Below are 15923 nucleotides of genomic sequence, written 5' to 3'. Positions count from 1 at the left end.
ACAGGAAACGAATTTTAAGGTTAGAAACGCTACGATAATTACAGAGCTTGCAAAATGGTTGTTTATTTGCCATCATATTGAAGCTATGACCTTGCTCTATGTCCTCAATGACATTTTGTAATATAATATCAAACTTGTGTTTTGTAATATAATATCAAACACCACCACAATGTGTCGAAGTTTCAAACAACTCCGAATACCGGGGAAAAAGGTGTTATGTCACTGCCATGTCAACAAACTGCCAAGTCAGTAGCGATTGATTAATTTATATTTAAATTTTGCTTAAATAATTATTTATACTCTGTTATTTATTTATCAAACATAAAGTATAATGTATTATTTTATTTATATGTAGGTATTTATAAAACAATGGTTGTTATAATAGAAAAAAATAAAACTTCTCTTCTGGGTTAGGTTCTTATGGGATGAACTGAAAAAAGCTGTAAAAAACAAAGTATTAATTAGGCATGTAATTTAGTGACAATCAACCATAACTCACTAAGCCAAGCAGTTGTCTCTACTTGTGTTTTAAATTAGAAGAAAAAAAGCTGACTCTCTGGGGTTCAAAATTTTGTTAACTTCTGCAGGTCCTTGTATTTTTCCAAAGGGATAGGTGATCATCTGTATAAAAAAAATCACTGATAATTAAATTGTTGCAAAAGTCAAAACGAGCCTACTAACCAAAAGTTGCGACTGGTGGGTGGTAAAACTGACCGTCGGGTAGCGGCGGACCAGTGATTCTCTTTTTTCTTGGAGGTACAATAACTGACGAGTTCCAAAGACCATTGTAAGTATCTCGATGAAAAACTAAGCGAGGATGTTCCTTCGTAATTTTGAATTGCCGGATTGGACGTGTGGCGAAAGGACATTTTTTCACATACATTGCAGATAGAAAATCTGTCCAATTTCTAATCATATAACGATCAACTTTTTCAACAAGAAATGGTGCGGGCTTTAAACGAGCGGTTTCTGTGTTTACACCAGTCATCCGGTACTTCTGCCCGAAACTTTCCGTTTAAGATCCTCATATCCTTATCACATTCCATGTAGGAGTGAACTCGGATGGGGAATGTGACTTCAATGGACTCAAGCTTGGAACGATGATGGACTAAGTAATGTAAAAATTTGAACACTGGAAAGTTCTTATTCTGTCCGGAGTACCAATCACAGAATATCTGTAAATTTCTAACTTCAGCAGGTAACTTCAAGGTAATATAATCAAATAAAAATGTATTAGATAACAAGAACAAAGTTTGTACCAATACAAAATCTATTGGACTGTTGCGCTTCAAACCTCCTCAATTTGATGAAACTACATTAAATATTTATCGTCAGCGTCAGTTTAAAGAGGCTGCAGAAGCAAACGGTTGGTCACCCAGAAGAAGCTTTTGTTAGCCTTGAAAGGAGATGCACAAAACTCATTTTGCCTATTGAAATCGTCATCAAATAACTCTTGCACAGGAATAACTTTGTAGGGGTGATATTTGTGCTTTTTAACTATTCGGTGAACTATAAATAGATTTCGCCATGTGTAAATTTGTCTCAATCTGCGACAGAGAAGTACATGGATTTTCTTCCAAAGAAAGCAAAACGTCAAGTTGTTCATTTTTATCTCAAGCAGGACGACCAGATTTCGGCAGGTCTCTAACATGACCGAATTCTCTAAATTTAGCCTCTATTCTACTCACCACCTTTTGACATATCGGAGGAGGATCAGGATGGATTTCATTGAATAATTGAGCAGCTTCTCTTTGAATTTCTATTTTTTCTCGTTCCGTTAACTTTACCATTGTGAAAACCGCAACTTTGCTCGTACACTTCACACTTGACAATATCTGTTTGGCGTACAACTGTCATACAGTTTCTATGAAAATCACCAGCCAACAATAAAAAAACGCGAATGAATGGAATTTTGCTCTGTATAAAAATTCTCAGAGATAAGGTGACTCAAACTTACTTAGACTTACTCTCGTAAGGTGAACTTCAATAATAATTTTTGGTCGTATTTTTTCGATAACTGTTGACTTTAGGTATAGGACACGATGCATGAAACATACGTAGAATTCCACGCGAAATTCAAAAATGAAATAAAAAAAGGTGCTTTTATTTAAAAAAATTAAGTTGATGGTCGTAATTTATTTTTGAGCAACCCTATATATACAAACTTCACGTACAAAAATGCGCAACTTGAAATACAAATCGACGAGTCCGAGCGTTTTTTTTTCGAACACACCCCTGAATTTTAAATGAATTTAGACATAACTTTTGGGATGCACTGTATGTCTTTCAACTTGCATACAACATGCATATGCCGGCACATGTGTGTAACGAGAAACATGTAATTTCTTTATTTTAAACGAAAGAAGTGAAAGTAATATAACCAAAGTATATAGATTTCAACTGTTAGACTGTGATATAACGTTACAGGCATGCCAGCAGATACGCATTAAAGCTGTAGTTTTTACCATTTATATTGGTGAAATTATTAGTTTTTTTTTTAATTTTGGGTTTTTTATTGGCTACGGAAAAGATTTTGTTCTGTTGAAAAAATTGTGAAATAAATATTACAATAAAAAATTGTTAAATAAAAATTGGACTAAAATTTTTTGGGCCTAAGAGGAGCTATAATTTGCAGAATATTTCACAATTTTATCTATGACCATTTTCGAAAAAAATCACAAAAACCGATATTCATAATTTGTTTATTTTCTCCGGAACTATGAGAAAAGTTTGTGTTTTTACAATTGCGTTGGATTTAATGTAAGGATCCCTAAAGAAAAGCTAAAATGCTTTTTTAAGTTAAAGACTTGAAAATTTCGAAATTTTCAAAAAACCTGAAATCAAAATAACCACGAGATAGAGCATTAAATTACCATCAAAAACCCCTTATGACATTTTTTTCTAAGATTCATAATAATGGCATACAAAATTTTTGAAAATTAAAATTACTTAAAAATGACTCAAAAAATGGCTGTAACTTAAAATATTTTCTTGGACCAAATAGTCTGAGGGGGAAAATGAGTTGAACTTGCTATAAATTAAGTTTAATTAATAAATAATAAAAGTTTGCTGAACTAAAAAAACAAATTAAAAAAAAAATAATTTTTGGGTCGAAATTGTCGGGATATACTCCCCAGGGAAATTTTTTAAGTAATTATAACTTTTTTTCTACGTTATTATGATAACGGCACAAAAATTTCTTGAAAAATTTGATTCCTTAAAAATGACTCAAAAATTAGCTCCAGCTCAAAAACTTGTTAAGAAGGAAATGCTTTAAGAAAGGAAACTGTATTTACCTATTAATTTTGTAGGAAAATTCAAATTTTCAAAAAATCGAAATTACTAAAAGTGTCGGTGAAACCGCGTGGAAATAGGTGAAAGTTTCTCATCCAAAATTGAGCCTGACGGAGATAAAGACGAATATTTCCAGGGAGTGGCAGAGGATGAACTCAATAAGTTAGAGATTGACGCAGTATTTATCAGTTTGAGTGTATGGAAAATATTTTTTTATAAATAGTCAATAATTTTCCAGTTATTCTTAAAAGTGTGAGACTATACATAAAGGTAGGCAAAAAAGTACAGAATATCCTGGAGCAGAAGCAGCCCAATTTATCTATATGAATGAATAAGAGTGGTAAGGCAGGGATTGGGACAATAGCTGGCACGGATAGTCTATTTCTCATTATTTGAGTTGCACCTCAGGTATGGAATACAATTCTGAGGTGTTACATACCTGCAACAAAATTTTAAATTTTTTGACTAATAAAGATTTTATAAATTTGAGTTTAATATTTAGATTCCATCCAAAAAAAAAAAGAAATAAAACTTTGGTTTCATATAGAAGTGGCAACACCAGATATTGAAACTCCAAACTGTTTTTTACAATGTATCGATAGTTTTTCAACAATTTCAAAGTCTACTACTGTTCAAGAAATCGATCTCCACAGTTCATTCAAATTCAAATTCAAATTCAAATTCAAATTCAAATTCAAATTCAAATTCAAATTCAAATTCAAATTCAAATTCAAATTCAAATTCAAATTTAAATTTAAATTTAAATTCAAATTCAAATTCAAATTCAAATTCAAATTCAAATTCAAATTCAAATTCAAATTCAAATTCAAATTCAAATTCAAATTCAAATTCAAATTCAAATTCAAATTCAAATTCAAATTCAAATTCAAATTCAAATTCAAATTCAAATTCAAATTCAAATTCAAATTCAAATTCAAATTCAAATTCAAATTCAAATTCAAATTCAAATTCAAATTCAAATTCAAATTCAAATTCAAATTCAAATTCAAATTCAAATTCAAATTCAAATTCAAATTCAAATTCAAATTCAAATTCAAATTCAAATTCAAATTCAAATTCAAATTCAAATTCAAATTCAAATTCAAATTCAAATTCAAATTCAAATTCAAATTCAAATTCAAATTCAAATTCAAATTCAAATTCAAATTCAAATTCAAATTCAAATTCAAATTCAAATTCAAATTCAAATTCAAATTCAAATTCAAATTCAAATTCAAATTCAAATTCAAATTCAAATTCAAATTCAAATTCAAATTCAAATTCAAATTCAAATTCAAATTCAAATTCAAATTCAAATTCAAATTCAAATTCAAATTCAAATTCAAATTCAAATTCAAATTCAAATTCAAATTCAAATTCAAATTCAAATTCAAATTCAAATTCAAATTCAAATTCAAATTCAAATTCAAATTCAAATTCAAATTCAAATTCAAATTCAAATTCAAATTCAAATTCAAATTCAAATTCAAATTCAAATTCAAATTCAAATTCAAATTCAAATTCAAATTCAAATTCAAATTCAAATTCAAATTCAAATTCAAATTCAAATTCAAATTCAAATTCAAATTCAAATTCAAATTCAAATTCAAATTCAAATTCAAATTCAAATTCAAATTCAAATTCAAATTCAAATTCAAATTCAAATTCAAATTCAAATTCAAATTCAAATTCAAATTCAAATTCAAATATATTACATAAAGTTATATACAAAAATGTTATTGTTACATAGGAAAAATAGGTACAAATAAAAATAGATAACAACCCTATTTCTAAGAAGAAAGATAACGTTAAGAAGAAAAATAACGTTAAATACCTATATACCTAATGTAAAAATCCAAGAAAAGGAATCGGCCTAAGGCCATCTAATGATGTACCTTGTGTGCAGATTTCCTCTTCCAAAATGGCACAGATTTTAAGAGGTTAAGAACGGCAACAGCCCGGCCGCTATGCAGGCGGAAAACAGGCGAGAGAACAAAAAGGTAGTAAAAATTACGACTAATATGGACTAAAATAACCCAATATCCACACACTCAGAATAACGTTTCAAAAAATTTTTGATTTTTCAATAAAAATATGGTTTTGGCTTTGAAAATTTTTGGATAATTATAATATTTTTTCAATTCAGCAGGCAGTGTGTTAATAGGTTACAAATCTTTGGGTCACATTTGTACGTTTAAATGGAATAAACATATTTATCTCTTTTGTTGCTCTTGTGAGATAGTTGATAGAATCACTATTAATTGGTGATAATGTAGTATGGACATAGTTTAAAGTGGAATGGATATAAATATTTCTGACACTTAGTAAATTTAGATTATTATATAGTTCACCAGTTGAAAATCTATATGGTCTTTTAAATATTATTTTTAGTGCAGAATTCTGAGTGATTAACAACTTCTTTATAGTATTGTTATACGCGCAACCCCATATAATAATACAGTACCTTAAATTGGATTCTATTAGTGCGTTATATAGTTTTTAACATTTTTACATTTAGGATTTCACGTACCTGATACAATTTATAGAAAATATTCCTAATTTTTTTATTAACGAATGCAATATGTTCCTCCCATTTAAGATACTGATCAGATATTTGATTTTTTCAACTTTTTTTATTTTGATAGAATAACATGCATCATTATGCGATAAGCAGTCATTATTATGAATAACAATCTCTGTGGGCGGTGGTTGATCTACTGACGTTGCGGAAAAACTCATATAAGTTTTATTAAAGTTTAAACTTAAAAGACTATTGTTGAGCCACTCATACATTTTACTAAGGCCAATATCGGCTTTTTTAAAGACTCTCTTCCAAGAATTATCAGAAAACAATAATGCAGTATCATCTGCGTACGAAATAACTTCGCAGTCGTCCAATAAGCTTCCTATACTATTAATATACACAAGGAAGAGTACTGGTCCCAGCACTGTCCCTTGTGGGACTCCGGTTTTAATGTATTTAGGAGAGCTCATTGTGTTATTAATCTTAACAACTTGTTTTCTATCTGATAAATAATTTTTTAATAAGTTAAGAGGCCCGTTTCGAATACCAATTTTTTCTAAACGGTTAAAGAGAATTTCATGTGAAACGGTATCGAAGGCTTTCGAAAGATCTATAAAAACTGCTAAACTTTTTTTTCTGTTTTGTAGATTAATGTTAATATTATTAACTAAATCAAATACGGCTTTCTCCGTATTTTTTTTATCTCGAAAACCATATCGCTTTTGATATAAAAGATTGTTCTTTTCCAGGAAATTCATTATTCTAGACTTTAAACATTTTTCAAATATCTTAGCAAAGTTATTTATGAGAGAAATGGGTCTATAATAGTAGTTTCATCACGATTATCTGATTTATATATAGGAGATACCAGAGAAGACTTTCCAATCAGAGGGTAAGTTAAACGTTGAAAATGACAAATTTATTAAGTAAACTAAAGGTTTTAAAATATGAACATGTATTTTTTTAATTAAATTTGTTGAAATTTTATCTTCCCCTGGTGCTGAGTTATTTTTTAATGTTTTAATGTGCATTATAAGTTAATTTGTATTAACTGGAAAAAGAAACATGGAGTTAGGATTATAGTTAAATATATATAGATAATTTTTTCTTTAAAACTCGATAAATTCTTATTGATATTTTTTTGAATTTTTGAACCTACATTTGTAAAAAACTCATTAAAGGTATTACTAATTGTTACTTCATCTGTTATTATGTCATTATTTACTTTTATTTTAAAATTATTTGAGGCGCTTTCTTTTAATGGTTGGTAATCTTATTAATAAATTTCCATTTTTTTTTGTAGTCATTTCTGGATTCATCTATTTTTAGCTTATAATAATTATTTTTTGCCAATTTCATTACCTTAGTTAAATTATTCCTAAATTTTTTATATTTTATTTCATCGGCAAAATTATGGTTTATGTTTAAAGATTTTTTCATGCTATCTCTCTGTTTTATAGAATTAATAATACCCTGGGTTACCCAAGGCTTACCTTTTTTTTTTTGCTATTTAGTGTTATTTAGTGTGTATAAGACAACACAAATACATTTACTAACTATCGCTTAAAATCTTGTCAGTCAAATTTGGTACACCGTGTAGGGAGCGGAAATAAAAATCTACATTTTATTAATAATTAGTTTCTAATTTAACTTGCTAATAATAGAAATACAATTTGTACATTTTGTTTAAAATACCTACCATTAAAAATCATCATAAAAAGCAAGTAGGGCAACAATGTCAAAAAACTGACACAAAAACTGCTCTTTTATTCCGTAATGGAATAATACCTAACAACTTAATAAAGTGCAGTAAAAAAATTGCTCTGATACAATAAATAAATCACAGAAAACATAATCAGGTACAAACATTATACGGGAACACATCAACATAAGAGAAATGCCATGTAATATTATTGCAGATATGACAAATACTATAAAATAAAAGGTCAGAGCAACAAAAATTTGCAAATTAAGGCCGTTTGATGCGATCACATATTTCTAAATACTGTGGTTCCATTTTTCTTCGCATATATTGCATAAACAACTTTTTTTTTGAGAAAGAATTGTAAAAAATTAGTTAGTTTAGCATTTGAGATGTTAAAAAATCCATGCAGCCTTTGCGTTTTGTCAGTCGATCTGCGACGAAAGTTTAAGAACGAAAATGTGAGAATTTACAAATTTTTGCCTTTTTTTTTGGAGAACTGTGAATTTTATTTTCTGGTTAAATCGTATATCGTACAGAAAAATGCATACAGAAACTAAGGAATAAAATTTAATTCTCTACAATTTATTTTCTGATAGTGAAGCTATAAAACCAACGGGGAAAAAGTTTCAGAGTGCCAAAATTACCGAAAGAGTAATGAACTGGATTTTTTAACTATGGCAAGTCAAACACTGAAAAACCTACCGAACTGATGTAGGGGAATTGTACTTAAAATAACATAGTGCTTTTATCCGTTTAAATATTCGCGCCACAAGCCGCAAAGCGTCATCTACACATTGCCTCTTAGATGGCGTTATCGCTCCAAATTTCTGTGACCGCCAACTCGCGTTACTTTGCTTTTGTGTTAATTTTTGCCGAAGAATTTGTATCAGGAAATTGTTTTGGAGTAATTTGACATAAGCTGTGAAAAATAATAAAGAAAACCTTAAAAGTTTTAAGGCAGCAAGAGCTGTCAATATTTTGTAGCTCGTAGGATAAGATGACATTACTGTAAATCTCGATCGTTTTACTTTTTACAACAATTGAGTTGTCTAGTTTTAAAACCCGACAAATCCATAGAAATTTAAAATCAAATCCCGACAAATCCGTTACGACCAATCACAGTCCGCTAAAAACACAGTGACAGGTACTTCACATTCTCCATTTTCATAAGACAACGCGTTTTTATATTCATGGACTGAAAATCAGCATTTCAAGGGATTCAATGAAATTTCCAGCGCGGTTTTTCAGAAGCTTTGCAAGACAAACGTTAAGGGATAAGATACTAGGGATGTGTAGGACAAAATAAAAACACCATTATGATTACTACGTGCATATAGGTGCACCTCGCTGTGTCCAAAAACTGGAACTTATATTGCCTGTAGCTGGTCACTCGTTTATTCCTCCAGACAGCATTTTTAAAAGTAGGTAAAATTATTTTAAAAAATCATGGAATCGTTTATTCAGTGGGCCGTGATGTTGTTTATAAGTGCAAAAAAGATGCCGAAAATTCAGCTAACCTCCTACTCAGTGGCATTTTAAATTCAATACGTCTAAAAGATTTTCCTAAGGAGAGGAAAGACAAGACCATAACAGTTCGAGGTGAACAATCCTACAGGTCGGATCTTGGTGCCTACGAATCGATTTTCAAAAAAGGGAAGTGAATGGTGTACGTCCTAATAAGGAGAAGCTGAAGGACGTAAAGGCCCTGTTAGAAAAACACTAGGGGGAAAATTGGCAAGCAACAGAAGCTTTAAAATACCTCAATGTTGTTTTTAAAAAATACAATGATGTCGAGAATAATGGAAATCCAGAGGAACCTGCCATTAGTAATAATATTTGTGAACATGTTTAGGAAGTTCCAGATCTAATTGTTTAATTTTGAATTCGCATTTGTTCAAATAAACAATATTACTTCTATAATATACGAGTTTTTTAACATAAATATAAATCAAACTTTGATACACCCACATGAGCAAGTTTTAAATACCGACAAATCCTTAGGTCCACATCAAAATCCGACTAATCCGTTAAATTTATTAGAAGTTTGAGGTACTTTGTGTTCCTTTGCAAAAAAAAGTTAATTAACTATTCCTCTAAATAATAACATATTAAAACGCAGATAGGAAATAAAAAAAAACAGGTTTTTTGACAATTCTTAAAAATTGACCTGTATGGATTTATCAGGTTTTGAAACTAGACGATATAATTAGTGGAGCATATACTTTTGAATAGAGATTCTTTGGATTTACCACAACTGATGTCATAGACTTCATCATAAATTTGCTAAAAAAACAGAATTAGCTACTATATTGGGAATCAAAAATAAACAAATAGCAGGCTTGGATTAGTTAAAGGTTTAGGAAGCACAATTACCTGCTATCTCTTTGAAGCCTCTTCCTCTGCAAGACCTTTTATTAAGCCTTAGGTGATGTTCTTCGATCTTTTACGACAGTTAATACCTGATAACGATATTCCACCGTCAAAAATTTATAATTAACATGGATGAAACTGGCATTGGCACTGTCAAAAAACCATCGAAATATTTCCCAAGAAGGGAAGAGATGATTGGAATTTTGTTCCGCCTGCTGTAATTATCCCAAGAAAAAACTATAAACCCGAAAACTTTGATGGTGCACTGTCAGCAACTTTGCAGTTAGGCTACGATACTGGTTCCATTGTTGATGACTTATTTGCCAAATGGATGAAACATTTTGCCAAATGTTCTGCCTGGAATGCTACAAACAAAGTTATTCTGATCCTTGATGGTCACAGAAGCCATAAAAACCTAGAGGCTCTGGAGTTTGCTAAGGCGAATGGAGTCATGTTGGTTTGTCATCGAATGCAACCACTTGACGTGTCATTTTTGGGATTACTGGATTCATACTACAACCGATAGTTCTGGTAGAATTGTAGGGGGATTTACCAAACCGCTGGTATTTTTGTTAGGGCATATGGAAGTACTTCCCCGGTCGGAAATATGACGGGTGGATTTGAAAAAACCGGAATTTATCTGTTGAACCCACATGTTTTTCCGGATCATTTGTTTCTGTCCAGCGAAGTAACTGACATATATTATTAAAATTGAAACGGATAATGGCAAATGGGAGAATTAAAATGATGAAGATTGTCAAGCTATTACTAGAACCTCACCAAGGGATGTTAAATTATATTTATTCACTTCCAAGACCGGGTCTACGGGGCGAGTAGACAAAGAAGTACGAAGAGAAAAATAACTGGCTCTTAGTTCCTGACAAGTTCACTTATATGGACCAATTTAAAGCCAAGTCCAAAACAAAAAAGAAAATCGCAAGACCGTTGAGTCCGAAATCAGGTGAAGCGAACTACCGTTTAGGATGATTGCGATGCCGAACCTAAGGAAGCTTTTATGCAGGACGCTGATCATGACTCGGATGTTGATCATGATCTCACTTTATTGCAACGAATTATATAGTAAATCGAATTCGGGGGTAAGCGATGGTGCCATACTCTTTGTGCTAACGTTTCACCAAAAACCAAGATGTTCAACTGTGAATTGTGCACCTATAATTAGATATGTCAACTTAGAATGTTGTGTGTCATCTTAAGCACAATTCCTATGCTTTTTTGTCTACAAATCACTGATTCTAAAATTATTTATTTTCAAAATATGCCCTTGCATCATATGCAACGATCGGTGACTGACGCTTTATTGTTAAACTTTGTTAAACTTTCCTCAAAGATCATTATGGACTGAAAAAACAAATAATACATTGATTTTTTAAACATACAGACCTGATAACAGAATAATCTGGTCAGTACCTACATTTCGTAAGTCAGGAAGCAGAAAAAGTAAAGTTGGTTCTTGCCGACTCTTATTGGCTATCCAGAGGATCCTTCTATCATTTGCACTTTCAGTGCAAACTTTCTTTTTGTTAAAATGCCAGATCGACTGTTGTAAAGAATATAAAGAAATAATGTTAAATATAAATAAAATCTCTAAAAACCAATAATCCGCACGAAAGTTGTAACAATATATGGTAGTAAAAATGTACTCAATACGGCCTACGCGAATATCATACAAAAAAAAGTCTACCTGCCTACACGTTTTTTTAGTCTTAGCTTAATAGTTAAATCGGAGGTGAAACTGTCTTTTTTTGACTAGCTATGGAATTTACAAAAATACTATTTACAATGGACAACTGTGTGTGTGTGTGTATATATAGTCTATATATTATTATTTTTAAAATTGTAAACCTCGTGAAACTATTTATTTTTTTTAAGGAGAATCAAACTCCTGTGCGTCTTTTTAAAGTTTTTATGGCATTTATTAATAATAACTACTACTTTTTGAAATCAAAGACTCTTATGACATTGTGAGAGCACTAAAAAGCAATGAAAAAAAACGATATAGCTTAACGAGGTTAAAAAACATTTAAAAATATTTTATATTACATTGTATGAATACAGTAAAATTGTATGAACTAAATAATAAATACAGGAACATTCAATGTTTTTCCAACATAAAAAGGTATATTTTTAACTGCGCTTTTCTAGCCCTTTAATTTAACCCTCTACTAATCTACTTACGTTTAACAACCATTTCTCAGGAATAGTTTTGATTAAAAATTGTTAAAAACTTGATTTATTAGGCTTTAAAAAACACCCTGTACAGGATAATAAAAAGTAAATGTTTTGCGACATCACTGTATATGACAACCGTAAATTATGGACAGGTAAGCTCTTAGCTGCAAGTAATTTTTCTTTCATAATTATGTATTTGCACGCATAAAAACTAAAATTAGCTAAGAAAAAATGCCCTTTTTTGAAACGAGGCATTAAAGTTCTCTTTGGTCTTGTGTAATTTTATTATAACAATTTAGTAGACTTAGACTTTCTAATGGCTAAATTGCTTTTTGTAAAAAAAAAACAAAGAATTTACCCTAAAATGGAACAAATATTGCAAAAACACTTTATACAGTACATAAATATACAATAAATAACGAAAATTTATGAAAATAGAACATTTAAATTGACAAAACCAACTTTTTATTAGGATTGTAAATAAGAATTAAAACACCTAAAAACCATGTTCTAAAACCCTATGTCATCGGGGATGTTATATCAATGTGTAGGTGACAGAAGTGCCACTCAAAGGCTATATTAATATAACGGCAATTACTAAAAATTTTGTATTGCAATAATTTCTTAAGTTTTTGTGTCATTTGTGTAATTATTTTATTAAATTACTTCTAAAAGTCAGAATTCAGGGGGTTATGTGATTTGCCGGTGTAAAAGGTGTTGATATCAGGTGTAATATAAGTTTGTTTTTTGTGTAATTTGGCAATTAGTGTCGTTGATATACCGGTATTTATATTTTGATATTAGTTTACCTAAATCCTTATGAAAATAACCACAATTTTGACTTTGAATGCTTATTACTATATGGCCACATTGCCCATTACTGGATTTTTTTTCCTTTTTTAGTTTTAGAAGTAACTATACCTAAAATAATAGTTATGGACGACATTTTCTTGAATTTGGACCAAATAGCGCCTCTCTCATTTTATTGTAAGAAGAAATGTAAGCTACCACCGCTTCCTCAAGTTTCAGATGGATCGGAGGACTCTGAGGATGAGGAAAATATTTCTTTGGCGGCAATTCAAAAGAAAAGAAAAGTGCAAGTCATAGGTACCCAATAAATAAACTGTCTGTAGTTTTATATGAAACAGATTTTATGATTTTTAGATTCCAATGAATCGGATAATGAGGACGAAGAAGAAAACATGACGTTAGAACAAATTAGATGCAAAATGTTGCCTTATACAAATCAAGTTCCAGGTAAACCTTGTATAATATTATATTCTAAATAAAAACCCTAAATTTTACAATTCTTTTTTTAGCAGGAAGTTCTTCCAAACCACCATCAAAAAAAAGGGAAAACTTCAGCATTCCCAGGTAAACCATAATACCTTACCATGTATATTATGATCTAAATTAAAAGCTAAAGTTTTTCCCATCTTTTTTTTAGTAAGAAGTTCTTCTAAACCACCAGAAAAACAAAAAAAGAAAATTCCAGTAGGTCCTACATTTTCATGGACAAAAGAAGATATTCCCAAGCCTAATAGAGACGCAACCTTTCTTTCGAAAAACAATAAAACGATTCTTACTGCCTTGGAATATTTTACGAATTTGTTTTTTTTTTTGACATCATAAACAACATAGTGGACCAAACAAATCTATACAGCACTCAACAGACTGGTACTTGTATAGCTACAAACCAAAAGGAAATGACAGATTTTCTAGCGATTATGCTGTTGATGGGTATAATAGATCTTCCATCCTACGAGAATTATTGGGCAAATGGTACACGAATTGACCAGGTAGCATCGCTTATGCCACTCAAAAGATTCAAAATTTTGAGACGTAATATCCATTTTAACAATAATGAGGACATAGACGAAAACGTCAAAGATAGATATTTCAAAATCAGGCCTTTGATTGATAGCCTCAGGAACAATTTCCGAAAGAATCATAATATAAATGAATAGTCTGTTGATGAAACCATGGTTGCCTATAAAGGTACACGAGCGGGAAACCTTCGACAGTACATCAAAAACAAACCTCATAAATGGGGTTATAAGCTTTTTGTTATTGCCGGTGTGTCCGGGTATATCTTGGACTTTATATTTTATCAAGGTGGAACTACTTTTGAAACGCTCAATGGTAGTATAAATGAACTAAGCCAGAATGAAATTGAAATGGGATTTGGAGCCGGAATTGTAATTGCATTATCAAAATCTCTCCATGAACCTGATAAATCAACTCTTTTTTTTGGATAACTATTTTTTAAGTCCTTCCCTTTTCATTTATCTAAGGGAACATTGTGGCATTTTCAGTCTTGGAACCATGCGGAGTAACAGGATTGCTGGTTGCCCTATAAGGAAGAGGAACCTTTGACAATAAAGCTGATATAGACAAGGGCATTATAATTTGTCAAATGAGTAGACAACAAAGTCGTACTTTTGGGTAGTACAATTTTTGGAATAGACCCGGTAGACACTGTCAAAAGGTATAATAAAGCGGCCAAGGCAAAAGCTGATGTTCCCTGTCCAGCTATAGTAAAGCAATACAACAAGCATATGGGTGGGGTTGATACTGCCAATGCGCTAATGGGATTTTATAAAACTCCACATAAAGCAAAAAGGTGGTATTTTACAATATTTGGATACCTTTTAGATGTGTGCGTTGTAAATGCATGGTTGTTATATAGGTTGGACTGTTCTGTTTTACAAAAAAAGTATGTGCCGCTCAAAAAATTTAGATTAGATATTATCATATCAGGTCTATCCAAATGTTGCAAAGAATCAAGAAGGGGGCGTCCAAGTGCTGATAGCATAGGACCATCCATACAACGCCCGATTGTTATTCGACCCGATGCCTCGTCAAGATTTGACTGTTATAGTCACTGGCCAGTACATACAAGCAAAGGAAGATGCCGGCTCTGTGTGAAAGGTACAAGCCGCCTCAAGTGCGAAAAATGCGACTGTAGGTTATGCCTTGCCGATACAAAAAATTGTTTTCAAATATTTCATAATAAAACATTGTAATTTTCCCTAAAAAAGAAATCACGTTTTGATTTTCGTCGAATTGTATTATTTTATCATCACATGTGACCATATGGATATGAAGTTTTAACTTTGTTGCTAATGCGTGTACTAACTTAAAACTCATCATTACCTTATTACAAATGTATTTTTAGTACACAGTGAAAGTATAAAAAATGTCAGACCATCTTTCATATTCTGCCCGATAAGGGGTTTAAAAAAAAGTGTTACCATACGGTATCTCAAACTGAGAAAGGGTTAACATTTCCGATGATGTTTTATGTCGCTGATAAAAAATAGATTAATTTGCCGATAAATTAATTGACAACCCATTTTTAAAGAACATCAATGAAGTGATAAATAACTTAAATATTTAACATAAAAAAATTGTCAATATAAATGTTCATCTCTCATACCTACTTTAAAATAGAAAAAAATTGTTACCTAAATAGAAAAACAAAAACAGGTAGTTCTATATATCACAATGGGCAAACCAAACTAACCGGGAGTGAACCTACACAAATGACTAGAGACTCTTGTCTATTCTACAGCATAAAGAGGCCCGGAAAATTAAAAAACAAACTATAAAAGACAAGAATCTCTGCGTCTTTTGTGGTGAAGCCATCTTTGTACAGACATATTTCTCTCTCCATATTTGCACAAGCAGTATTCTCATTTGACTAGCGGATTTTAGGTTATGTTAGCCATCTAGGGGCGCACCAAGGTACACCATAGAAACCTCTGTGTTACCATACACTGCTGACACTGTTGGGTAAAGTTTTTTATCAGGAAGACCTAAAAAATATTTATATACTTT

The 15923-nt window shown here is 31.1% G+C and overlaps 1 protein-coding gene across 2 annotated transcripts in view; it reads right to left on the bottom strand.

The window, feature by feature from the left end:
- The window catches only part of LOC126744850 (F-box/SPRY domain-containing protein 1), a 37067-nt gene that overhangs the window by 10911 nt on the left and 10233 nt on the right, over positions 1–15923 (bottom strand). Inside the window, exon 4 of one of the 2 annotated variants that reach the window (XR_007663325.1) lies at positions 15610–15901. Coding sequence is in view for 1 of the 2 variants with exons in the window: in XM_050452410.1 (XP_050308367.1) it covers positions 15807–15901 (95 nt within the window). In the remaining variant the exon portion in view is untranslated. Of the gene's footprint in view, positions 1–12420; positions 15902–15923 lie in introns of those variants that run through there. The other variant, XM_050452410.1, reaches the window with a different exon arrangement.

The sequence above is a fragment of the Anthonomus grandis genome, chromosome 15 (assembly GCF_022605725.1).
Source record: "Anthonomus grandis grandis chromosome 15, icAntGran1.3, whole genome shotgun sequence".
Classification (NCBI taxonomy): Eukaryota; Metazoa; Arthropoda; class Insecta; order Coleoptera; family Curculionidae; genus Anthonomus; species Anthonomus grandis.
The sequence above is the reverse complement of the archived record's forward strand: the minus strand, read 5'-3'. Positions and strand labels throughout refer to the sequence as shown.